At 44.3% G+C, this 12,211-nt stretch overlaps 1 protein-coding gene across 1 annotated transcript; it reads right to left on the bottom strand.

The window, feature by feature from the left end:
• Window positions 1-770: 770 nt before the first annotated feature.
• On the bottom strand, window positions 771-8,955 carry MC3R (melanocortin 3 receptor). Its single transcript, XM_021920914.2, has one exon. The coding sequence runs from the start codon at window positions 7,009-7,011 to the stop codon at window positions 5,947-5,949; it is 1,065 nt and encodes a 354-aa protein (XP_021776606.2). The 5' UTR covers window positions 7,012-8,955; the 3' UTR covers window positions 771-5,946.
• Between the last annotated feature and the right edge of the window lie 3,256 nt (window positions 8,956-12,211).

The raw sequence follows: 12,211 nt of genomic DNA, 5'->3' as shown, positions 1-12,211 counted from the left end.
TGAGGGTAATACAGGAAATTTCATCCCCCTGAGAACATTTGGCAATGTCTGGAGACATTTTTGCCATGTGTTATGATTTGGGGAGTTACTGGCATCTCATGGGTAGAGGCCGGAGATGCTACTAAACATCCTACAATGCACAGGACAGCCTCCTACAACAGAGAATCACCTGGTTCCAAATGTCAGTGATGTCGAGGCTGACAAACCCAGGTGAAATGCAGTGAAAATATTTTCAGCACTTTCTCCAGAGAATGCCAAGGGGTCAGAGAATACCTGCCAATTGCACAGCCAAACTGCTTGAGAATCCTGACTCGATCTATCCTTCTCTGTGGACCCATCACATGGATGGCAGCTTCTCTCTTGCCCCAGTCTCAGTGGGATCCTTGACTTCCTCTCCTCTCCTGCCTTATTTCTGGGCCTTTCTCCCCTTCTCCTCTAATGGTTTTATTTTGAGTGTAGGTTGTCTTGAACTTCAATTTTTCAAACATTCCTTTTCTGAATTTTAAAATGCCTATATCCCATTAATTGAATTTTTTTTTTCCTTTGGAGACAGTCTTGCTCTGTTGCCCAGGCTGGAGTACAGCGGTGCGATCTCGACTCACTGCAACCTCTGCCTCCAGAGTTCAAGTGATTCTTGTGCCTCAGCCTCCTGAGTAGCTGAGATTACAGGCGTGCTCCACCATATCCAGCTGATTTTTGTATTTTTTAGTAGAGACGGAGTTTCACCATGTTGGCTAGGCTGGTCTTGAACTCCTGGCCTCAAGTAATCCACCCACCTCAGCCTCCCAAGGTGCTGGGATTGCAGGTGTGAGCCACTGTGCCTGGCTTTATTTAATTTTATCCTAGTCAACTCACTTCTTTCTTTGCAGGTACCACTCAAGTCTCATGTTTAGCAATACTATTTTTAAAATCATGAGTTTTATAAACAATATAATATACATTCAGACATACATATTATGTTAATACACTTTAAAATATTAAAATTGTTGTTTACTTGGAAAGTTATTCTGTGAAGGAAAGTGGGCATGTGTTGATATGGGTACCCATCACAAACCATCTCGTATGCCTCAGTGGAATTCACTTTGTACTTGTAGAAACATTAGGCTCAACTTTCGCCTTCTCCTCTCCTTCCCCTCATTAATAACTCCTGTTTTCAGGAACCTCGGAGATGAGGGGCAGGAAAACTGCAGGCAATGTCAGAAATGTCTAGAGTCCAGCAAGCGAAGGGGAAAGGGGACGTGAAGTTCATGTGCTAATTATTTTGGGACATTGTTATGCTTTACTGAATCATCACAGCTGCTTGCTGCCACGTAAGTAGGTAGAGCTCCCACTTTGCCGACGAGCCAATGAGGCACCCAGAGGTCAGGAGACTCGCCTAAGGATGCACAGCCAGCACTGCCTGGCTCCTCCTCCAAAGCCTTGTTTCCCTTGCTGCTGCTACTGCCTTGGGCGTCCTTGTGTGTTGGTTTTTATCTACATCTCTGATGATTAAAGAAAAGTGAATTCAATGCATAAGTGCTTCTTTAAGACTGTAGGATTAGTGGTCATTTTCCCATCATCTCAGCTCTGCCTCTTCCCTGCTGAGTAGTATCGGTCAAGATGGTCAAGATGATTAACGTCTGTCATCCACAGATTCCTTATCTATAGGACAAGGGATAAAAGTGCCTGCCTTATGGGGTTTTGGCAAGGATTAAATAAGTTAATATACCTAAGTGCTTAGTAAAGTGTCAGCCACATAATAAACACCATATAGTGTCTTTTATTATTATTTTTATTGATTTGGCTCCTAAATAAGTGCTCTTAGATGTGAAAGGTTGAGTTGTCTAATTGAAGGGTTTCTCTTTTATTCTTCACTTTGTTATCTGGTTCTTCGGAGTTTCTAGATTTGCATTGGTTTTTGGATGATCCAACATTAACTTACGGTAGCTGACACCCTGACACGAAAGGATGTCAGGAGCGGGTGATAGGGCAGATGTGTAAGCTCCTGAGGTGTTGATTTTTGTTATTCTCTAAGGATAATAGTCAGTACTTGTTGGTTTTGGTGGTTTTCTGAGTTTGGTGGACGTCATACACTGTGTATACCAAACTCAGAAAATCACCTGTGGATTTTAAAATTTTCAGATATCTGGAGATGATTCTGATCTATTGGATCATGAGGTTCAGGCAACAGGCTGTCTTTCTCCAACTTCACATGGTGCTGACAGTCACCAAAATTTGAGAATCTCCAGTGTGCTATATTGTCTTTGGTTAGACTTGAGCTCGTATTTAAATGTATTAATAAAGTGACATATTTTTATTGACTATTTTTATCTCCTAGGTACTACTTTCTGGTGAGAGAGATTGATGAGAATAAATCAAATAAATTAACAAGAAAATATAAAATAGCAATAAGATCTGTGATAAAACAGTGACGGTGTGAGTGACTGAGGTCCTCCTTTAGAGAGAGTAGTCAGGGAAGGCCTCTGAGGATTTGGGCTGGAGGCTAAGAAGAAGCCTGTGCCAAGAAGATCTGAGGTAGAGACTCGAGGCAGGGGAAAACAGTGGTTGCAAAGGCCCTGGGGCAGAGACGAGCATATGGCAAATAGGAGTCTGGTTTGGGGGCGGGGCAGAGGCACAGTGTAAGGGGAGGCTGGAGAGTTATCAGAAGAGATCAGATGACTAGAGCTTAGTAGGGCTGGGTAAGGAACTGACCTTTTATTCAAAAGGTCATGGGAGAGACTGAAAAGTTTTGAGCAGAAGTGCAATATAATCTGATTTATATTTTTAAATAATTGCACTGACTGCTATGTGGCGAATGGATTTTAGTGGAGGTGAGGGTGAATTAAAAAATGTTTTCAGCCGGAGAGGCTATAGTATGTTTTAACACCCAGCCCTGTGGAAGGATTTCAAAATTAAAATCAAAAGTTCATCCTAAATAAGGACAGCAGGCAACGACGTCTCAGGACTCAGAATCAAGTGCTGCAGGGATTCTGTCTTGGGGATGGGGGTGAAAAGCGACAAATGAATTAACAAATGAACTAAAATCATGGTGTGCTTTTACTTCCAACCATTAAGCATTTTCAAACATGACTGTCCTGCCGCTTGAAACATCTGGTGAGTTCCCACTTGAGAATCTGAGAAAGCGTTCGGGGAGGAGACAGTGGCACCCCAGCATTCAGGGTTGTCCACTAGAGAAGCGGATGCCTCTGTAACTTACCTCTTTGATGCACTCCCCAGGGCTACTCACAGACTTTGGAAAATTTATAGCAAGTTAAATAATTAATTGTGCCTTTTGATTTTTATGACATTTCTCTGGAAACTGCTGGGAACATCTGAACCTGTGTGTGGTAGAAACATGCATCAGATTCTCTCTGCATGGCAACACATGGCTCCCAGGTCACTGGGTCCCAGCTCAAAGGTCCCTGTGTCTTCGCAAGAGGTGCTAGGACACTGGGTTAGATTTGGGGGTGGGGGCTGGTCAGCCTGAGTTCGAGTCTCCCTATCTCTACTTGCTGACTGAGTTCCTATAGACAGGCTCTCTGAGTTTCACATCCTTCATCTGTAAAATCAGGATAACCATGGTATCTACCTGGTAGGGTTATCACGAGGAGCAAATGCCTGTGACGTGCTTAGCACAGTCCCTGGTGCGGGGTCAGCATTCTAGGCAGAAGAGTACTTTTACTTCGCATAATGCTCATTTGAAAATCCTCTATGCCCTTGCTCTTTAAGATGGGGTCCGCGAACCAGCAGCCACATCCCCGAGGAGCTTGTCAGAGTTAGAAATGCAGACTCTTAGTCCCCACCTTGGACCTGCCAAATCGGATTCCGCACTTGCACAAGATGCCAGGTGATGCTCATGGGCCTTCCAGTTTGGAAGTGCCCCTGCAAGCTAAAACATACAGGGAGGAGAGGGGGATCACTTTTGATGATGAAAACCTCTTGGCAGCAGCATATTGGTGCAAAAGGACATCAGCCCCAGGATGCACAATATACCATGACCCTAACTAGCTGGGCGTTCCCGGACAACCACATCACCCCTCCAAGACCAAATTTCTTCATTTGTAAAATGACTCACCTGTTTTAGAGGTTTGCTAACGGGATAAAATGAAATAATGTGAAAATTGATATAAGAGTGAAAAGTAAGTTATTTTTGTCTTGTTTACATAGAAAAAAGACATCGTAATCCCTATAGCTACTCATATCACTTTCAAATAATTAGATTCCCCCTTCTCTACATTTACCCACTGAGTGGCCATAGAAGAGTCCTGTGATTTAGTGTCTTGATTAAAATAATGGGGAATGACAGTGGCCCGGGAACCACAAACCTGGTATTTTTGGAAACTAAATGGGAGAGTTTTGTAGTCTGGCTAAAAGGCATTGCCCTAGAAAAGACTAGCACTGTGGTCAATGGAGCTGTTTATGCCGCTTACAAAGTCATGACTGAATTGCAGGGAAACATACCATGGCCGTGTGCAGGAGTCACCAGAGTGATTCCAGGTGGTATATTTCAATGTAGCACACATTTAGCAGCCATAAAAGCTTTTTATTATTTCCAAACATCATAAAGCAAGAAAGGAATGGTTTTGCTTACATTAGCAGAAAATCTTCAAGAACAAAAGAACCCCAAGGTATGCTAGCACAAGATAAACACACAATTGCACCCCAACACACAGCTTAATATAAGAATTTGTGACGGGTAGATATGGGCACAGCCAGAAAGCACAAACTGAAGTTATCTAGGGCAGAAAAGGATCTGACAATGCCAGCTCTAGTCAGCCAATCTCACCCTTTGCTCCCAGGAAGGAATTCCTGTAGTTGATAAGGTATAGACATTGATAATAGGGCCATCCAACTTCAACACAAAAGGGGAAAAGAACAAGCAAAAGGGGAAAAGAACAAAAGAAACCCTTTCTCTTTCATAGATAATATTGAAGAAGTCCTGTTATAGAGATGCAATTGCTATAAGCAAAAGCAAGGGCTCCCAAGAAAGCCACACAGTGGTTCTACAGTTTCTCAAACTATCTTAAGCTACAGTAAAGCAATTTCTTGTGTGTAAGATATATATATATACACACACACACACACACACACGTACTGTACACCCAACCCATGATTTCCTTTCTTATTTTAAAGGCTAAAAGTAAATGATAGAATAAAAGAAGTTATTTTAAAAAGAGTAATTTATACCCTAAAATAGCAAGCTATCAAAATATAAGTACACAAGTATATTCTGATTGTCTAAAACACTTTCTCTCTTTCGTTAGAGTTTTGAAGGTTGTCTCAGACTTAATCCGTAAAAATAATAACAACAAACACCAATGCAACAACAGAAAAATAGAAGTGGGTTCCATCCTCATGCTACCTTTGGGGGCGGGGACAACTGAAGGGATGTGGGGGTAAGAAAAGGGGAAAACAGCATAGCATTGCTTCTTTCACAAAGGGACAGTTGTCTAACTGCAAATACAATAATAGAGTAGAACTCGGTCTCCTATGGAGTTATAAGTGCAAAGCTATCTATCCGTGCAGCTGGCAGCAGGAGGTCGTAGCTGTAACAGGTTTGCTTGCAAGAGATCTCAACCACCCTTATTGTTCATGAGAATCCTTCAGTCTGGTCTGACCTGGAGCGTGAAGACGTGGGTGTGGAGCAGATGAGCAGACAGGCGTCACACACTCTGGGTGTTTGGAAATGAGTGCAGAGAGCACGCAGAGAAGCCTTCGCTGATTTCTCCCAGTGACTATTTGGGAAACAGAGTTTGTGACTTCCCCATCTTAGAATTTCAGAGAGTCTGTTATTCACCATTTCCCCCTTTAAAAGGCTTTGTAAACTTAAAAACAAACGACAAGTACGATCATGGCTGTTAACACATTTTTATATCTTCTAAGTATTTTTTTTTTCTTTCTAAACATCTTGGGTGGATGGAGGGTCAAAAGTGACCCGACTGATGATCATTTCCATGGCCTTGCATCCTATCTCGAGTTCATGCGCTTGCAACCACAGAGAATCTCCTTAAAGGTGTTGCGCAGTTCCGGGCTCCGGAAGGCGTAGATGAGCGGGTCGATGACGGAGTTGCACATGATGAGGACCAGGTAGGTGTTGAAGTGGGCAGTGTAGCAGATGCAGTAGGGGTTGGTGGGGCAGGTGATGATGAGGACCAGGTGGAGGAAGAAGGGGGCCCAGCAGAAGATGAACACCCCCAAGAGGGTGGTGATGGTGACTGCCCCCTTCATGCATGAGTGTTGCTGTGGGGCCACCCCGTCGGCAGGTGGCAGTGCTGCTATGCGCTTGACATGCAGCCGCGCAAAGAGGAACATGTGCACGTAGAGGGTGCCCATGAGGAGCATCATGGCGAAGAACATGGTGATGAGGCACACGATGACCATCTTGCTCTCCGAGTAGACAATGAACACCACGCCACAGATGCCGCAGCCGACCCAGATGGCCACGATCAAGGTGAGGGCCTTCCTCACGGTCATGATGCTGTGGTAGCGGAGCGCGTAAAAGATGGTGACGTACCTGTCGACAGCGATGGCCAGGAGGTTGCAGATGGAGGCCACCAGGGAGATGCAGGTCATGGAGTCGAAGATGTTGTCCATGTGCTGGATAAACTGATCCTCCAAGGTCAGGTAGTTGCTGTGGACGATGGCGATCATGATGGTCTCCAGGGCATTGGACAGGCTCACCAGCATGTCGGCTACCGCCAGGCTGCAGAAGAAGAAGTACATTGGGGAGTGCAGGTTGCCGTTCCTGACCACGGCCAGGAGAACCAGGATGTTTTCCAGCAGACTGACGATGCCCAGGGCCAGGAAAACCTCGGGCTTGATGAAGACCTGCTCACAGAACGGGCTGCTGCTCTGGTTGCTGAAGAAAGGGGCTTGGAGGTGCTCCGAGCCATTAGGTAGCGTTGGCTGAACAGACGGCAGGCAGCACGAAGCATTCATTGCTGACAGAGGGCTGATCTGAGCTGGGGCTCCAGCAGGGTCCGTAGGAGGGAAGACAAAATCTCCCTCCAGATACTTCTTTTGGATGCTCATTCAATCTGAACTTAGAGTTTGTTCTCCCCTAGAATAAAAGGATGTCGAAGGTAGAGAGAGAGATAGTGAGAGAGGGTGGAGGAAGAGACAGAGAGAGAGACATACACACAGAGAGAAGGGGGAAGAGAGAGAGAGGGAGAGTAGCTAGTTAGTAGCTAGCATGCAAGTTCGTAGCTTGGAGACATGCGGAGAACTTTGCTGTTCCCGGAGGAGCAGTTTTGACCTTGTTTACACAGAAAAAATACATCATAGGGTCTCTTACCAGCAAGTCTTCCTTCTGTTTCCCTCTCACCCCTCTGTTTGTCTCTCCTCACTTCCCCACCTGGGAACAGAAAACCTGCCACCGGTTGCTACAGTTACAGCTCTTTTCATGGCAAGACAGGGGATGTGTTACTTGTCGCTAGAAGTGAAGGGAGAACGCTCAGGTTTTTTTATATTGGCCAAGGGCAAACAACTCCTACTTAATCTTCAGTGCAGCAGAATGACCACTGAGCATCGGGCACCTCTCTGACTGACAGCAGGTGCCTGGCCCTGAGGATTCTGCAGGGAGATGAAGAAGCAGACTGGTGCCCTCTGCAGGCCACACGGCTGCCTGCTTGCTGGCTTGGCCGAGCCGTTTGTGTTTGTCATGGAAACTGCCACAGGCATCCACTCGTCTGTTCATTTGTTTGTTTATTTGTTCATTCATTTGTTGTTGTTTAGCAAACATTTATTGAGCACCTACTATGTGTCAGGTCTCTGCTGAGTGCAGGAAACAGAGTGGTGAGCAAGACAGCAGCCACTATCTCAGGCTTTCCCGAACTCAGAGTTTGGGGTGGAAGAAGAGGAATCAATGAATGCTTGAATCAGGGAAGTCCAGGAAACCAGGGATGCAAAGAGGAAGAGCCCAAACCTGGACTGTCAAAGCAAGCTCCTGGAGGAAGGAGCACCTATGATTTGACTTCAAGGAGGAAGAGGCCATATCCAGTTTGGGGTGGGTGGTGGGGTGGGGCTGGAGCTGGAGGAGGTAGAAGAGGACTCCAGGCAGAGGGAATCAGACGTCTGCAGCCTGGAGGCAGAGAGCACGCTGGTCATAGGAGTCATCACAGATTGTGGATGTGGAGATCCCACCTGACCCACGGGGTCAGAATCACCCAGGTGTAAGACCTGAACAAGTGTGTTTGCAAGTTTTGACAGCTGAGCTGGGGCATAGTCACAGTGGAGCTCCACTGAAAAAGAATCTTGGGCTTTTGAAAGTGCTGCAAGTAGTCTGCTCTGGTCAGAGCATGGAAATAGGAGACACGGTCTGAGATATGAGGCTGCACGGGTTTCTGAAAAAGCTGAGAACTGCCTGAATCCTGCAGGACAGCCTCAGCCAGATGTGGGAATTTGGACAGTACCTTGACAGCAGTGGGGGCTGTGGAAGAAACATAGGTAGGGCAGGAATGAGATGGGGTCTGTATTTTAGGAATATTCCTGGTTGCGGTGTGGAGAATGAAATTAGAAGGAATGAGCACGTAAGCCAGGGATTCCGGGGCAGAGGGTGCTGCAAAGACCAGGGTGAGATGATGGTGGCCTGGAGCAAGGGAGTGGCCATGGGGACTTGGAGGACTTGGAGGGTGGTCAGAGAGATTCAGGAGGTTGGATAATGTAGCTTCAAAACTGATGGGTTATGAGATCATGGGAGAGGGAGCAGTCAGAAACACTTCTACTTCTTTCTTATATAATGGGGAGGATGGAGATGTTTTAAGCTGAAAAATGTGAAAGGCAGAAGCTAGCAGGTGGCCTACTAATGTAGTGTTGTTCTTGGAAGTATGGTTTAACACTTGGTCCATGTTAGATCTGATTCCCCATATAGATCATATGAACTCAGAAAACACTGAGTCGTCTCACCCCTACACACACACACACACACTCACTTTAGATGAATTGATCCATCTGTCCATCTAACTATGTATATGTGTGTAGGTGTGAGAAATATTAAAAATATACATATGGAAATAGAAGAAAACTTAGGATCCTTGGGGTGGAAAGATCTTAAGCAAGATGAGCAATCTAAAATTTAGTATGGAAAAACACCCTGAAACTAATTTAAAAGAAAAACAGGATGAAAACATTTGCTATAGGTAAAGTTACTATCTCTTACTACTTTCACATGAATTAGAAAAAGATAATTTACCTCTAAGAAAATTGGGCAAAGGATATAAATAATAATTGACTGAAGAGGAGATGCAAATTGTTAATAAACATGAAAAGATGTGAAGCCATCTAGGAAGTTGGGGAAATGCCAGTCAAAATAAGATTTTAATATCATTTTCCCAGCTAGATTGACAAGAGATAAAAAGATGCTAAATTCAGGTGAGAATATTGGGAGGACACTCTCATGCATTTCTAGTGTTTGTGAAAAGTTTCACAATTTGACAGTTTTTACTAAAATAAAAAAATGCACGTCGGCATGGGTTTCAGTCTATGAACTGAGGGGCATGAGAAATACTTTTGTTTATTTGCTGTTTTAAAAAAATATTTTTGTCAAGAGCATGAGTTTAAGTTGCCCTGAAGATACACACTTCCACTTCTGTTTGTTTTCAACAGAGCGTCTTAATTTCTGATGCCAAGCCACTATTCTTCCAGGTTGGAAAAAAAAACACATTCTTAATCCTTTTGGGAACTTCTCTTACCCTTGGGGTCATATCCAGTCTGTGGTTTCAAGAGCATGGGTCATACATGCAAAGCTAGATTATAAGGCAGGGACCATTTGTTATCTACTAGGTCTTTTCCTGCTCTGTGCTTGGCACGCACTGAGCACTGAACACCTTTTCTTGCTTTCATTCTTGGTTGTGTGCATCCTTCAAAGAGAGCAGATGGGACCTAGTACTTAAAACCTGTGTCCTCAGAGGTATCGTCATCACTAATGAGTGTTTATTTGGTCTTCTCCAAACACTACTTCCCACTTTCCTGGGGGAGTTGCACAGATGCAGCATTACATTTTAATTGAATCTTGTGTAAGTGAATTGGCTTTATTAATAACAATTGCAAGACATGACAGTCTCTGTCAGTGTTTACCGTATGTTGTTGGCATATGTGGGGGTGTCTGTTTTGAATCAGTTATAGTAAATGTAACAAGAAGATTCTTATTCTAGGAGATAATCCACCCAGGTGGTCTCTGCCTGAAAAGTTCTTCCTCAATTTTGTGCCTGGTACACCTCCTTATTCTTCAAGATCCAGCTTAAATGTCAACTATTTTTTACAGCTTTTCTTAAATTTCATACACTAATTTACCACCCTCTCTCCTTGCTGACAAACTGACAGGGTTCAGCACTCCTTCCTCACTCTCAAAAGTACAAACAACAAGGGGAAAAATTGTGGACTGGGTGCAGTGGCTCACGCCTGTAATCCTAGCACTTTGGGAGGCTGGGGCGGGTGGATCACCTGAGGTCAGGAGTTCAAGACTAGCCTGGCCAACATGGCGAAACCCTGTCTCTACTAATAATATAACAATTAGCCAGGTGTAGTGGTGCGCACCTGTAATCCTAGCTACTTGAGAGGCTGAGACAGGAGAACTGCTTGAACCCAGGAATCGGAGGTTGTAGCGAGCTGAGATTGCACCCCTGCATTCCAGCCTGTGCAACAGAGTGAGACTCCATCTAAAAAAAAAAAAAAAAGAATTGGACTTTCTCAAAATTAGCAACTTTTGTATTTTAAAAGATGCCACAAAAATGAGAAGACAACACAAAGAATGGGAGAAAGTAATTACAAATCAGATCTCTGATAAGGGACACGTATCTGGAATACATAGAGAACATTTACAATTTAATATAACAAAAAGACAAACAGCCCAATTTAATGATAGGCAGCAAAGGATTTGAGTAGACATTTCACCGAGGAAGATATGTCCAACAAGCACATGAAAAAAGACTCAATATGATTAGTCATTAGTGAAAATGCTAAAATACACTAAAAACCATTGAATTGTCCACTTTAGGTGAATTGTATGGTATATTGATGCTGTCTCAACAAAGCTGTTTTAAAAAATGACATGCAGAATATTGCATAATTAAGGGTCACAGCCATGCCACGAAAAGGGGGACAGTTTGGCCAGTGGTCATGTTAGAGCACAATGATTAGATTTTATTATAAATATGAACTTTTCATGAGGGGGAGATGCTGCTGATGCCTGTGTCCCTGCACCCAGCCTACCTCTGATTTCAGCCGCCATTTGCTGGACAGCTCCGCCAGTTCCCTGTGAGCTCAGATTCAACTTGCACAGCCAGAGTGCCACTTTAAGGGTGACAAACACATTCTGCCCCAGAGTCTTCCCTGGTGTGTGTGTGTGTGTGAAATTCCTCATCTGATAAAGTTCAACCAGGAAATGAGGGGGAGTAAATGCCCCCAGGGGCAGTGCTCAACTAATGAGAGCCAGAGGCAATAGATATATTCTTCAGCTCCACCATCCTGCAGGTGGACAATGACAGATGCTGTGTGTGCTTCCCAGATATCCCCTCAACCCCCATCACCTACTGCAACATGCTTGATAATGTGTCTTATAACTGGCTTTTGCTCCGTATCCATCTCATTCTCTCTGAGCCCTCATGCCTGTTTCCTGGGATTGCCTCTCAGATAAATTACATGCTCCCAAGTCCCTGTAACAAGTTCAGCTTTAGGGGAAAAGGGTCCAAATTAAGGACTACAAAACACCTCCTGCGCACCAGGCTTCTTTGGCATACTTTTTCCCTTGCTTGATTACTTATTCCTAGAAGGCAGGGCTGTGGGTTGTCCACGCAATACCTATTATCTTCTTCCTCACCAATGGACTCCTGCTTTACTGGGGCAACAGCATGTCCAGCTGCCACACTAATGTGCCAGCCTTCCTTGAAGACCAAGTGGCTACATGATCCAATACTTGACAGTGATGTAAGGGAAGTCTTCTATGGAAGTTCCAGGGAGGCAATTCAAGTAACCCAGCCAGCAAACCTCAACTGGCACAAACTCTTCTGCTCTTGACTGTTTCTCCTTTTTACTGCCTGGAATGATGATGTAAAGGTGGGAGCTCTGTCACTCATTTTGTAAGTCTGAAGACAAGGGCCAGATCCTATGAATGAAGAGCCCGAACCTGAAAGACCTCTGAATCTCAGATGACTTTATAGAGAGGTAGTCCCAGCCCTGAATTGCTTACCTTTAGGTTTCAAGTTGTATCACAGAAAAATAATCCTTTATTTGTTTA

The sequence above is a fragment of the Papio anubis genome, chromosome 16, assembly GCF_008728515.1.
Source record: "Papio anubis isolate 15944 chromosome 16, Panubis1.0, whole genome shotgun sequence".
Classification (NCBI taxonomy): Eukaryota; Metazoa; Chordata; class Mammalia; order Primates; family Cercopithecidae; genus Papio; species Papio anubis.
This window is presented reverse-complemented; position numbering and strand designations above follow the sequence as displayed.

What these genes read in the sequence shown, in the direction of transcription:
- MC3R (XM_021920914.2), bottom strand. Translation starts at nt 7,011, where the DNA reads ATGAGCATCCAAAAGAAGTATCTGGAGGGAGATTTTGTCTTCCCTCCT.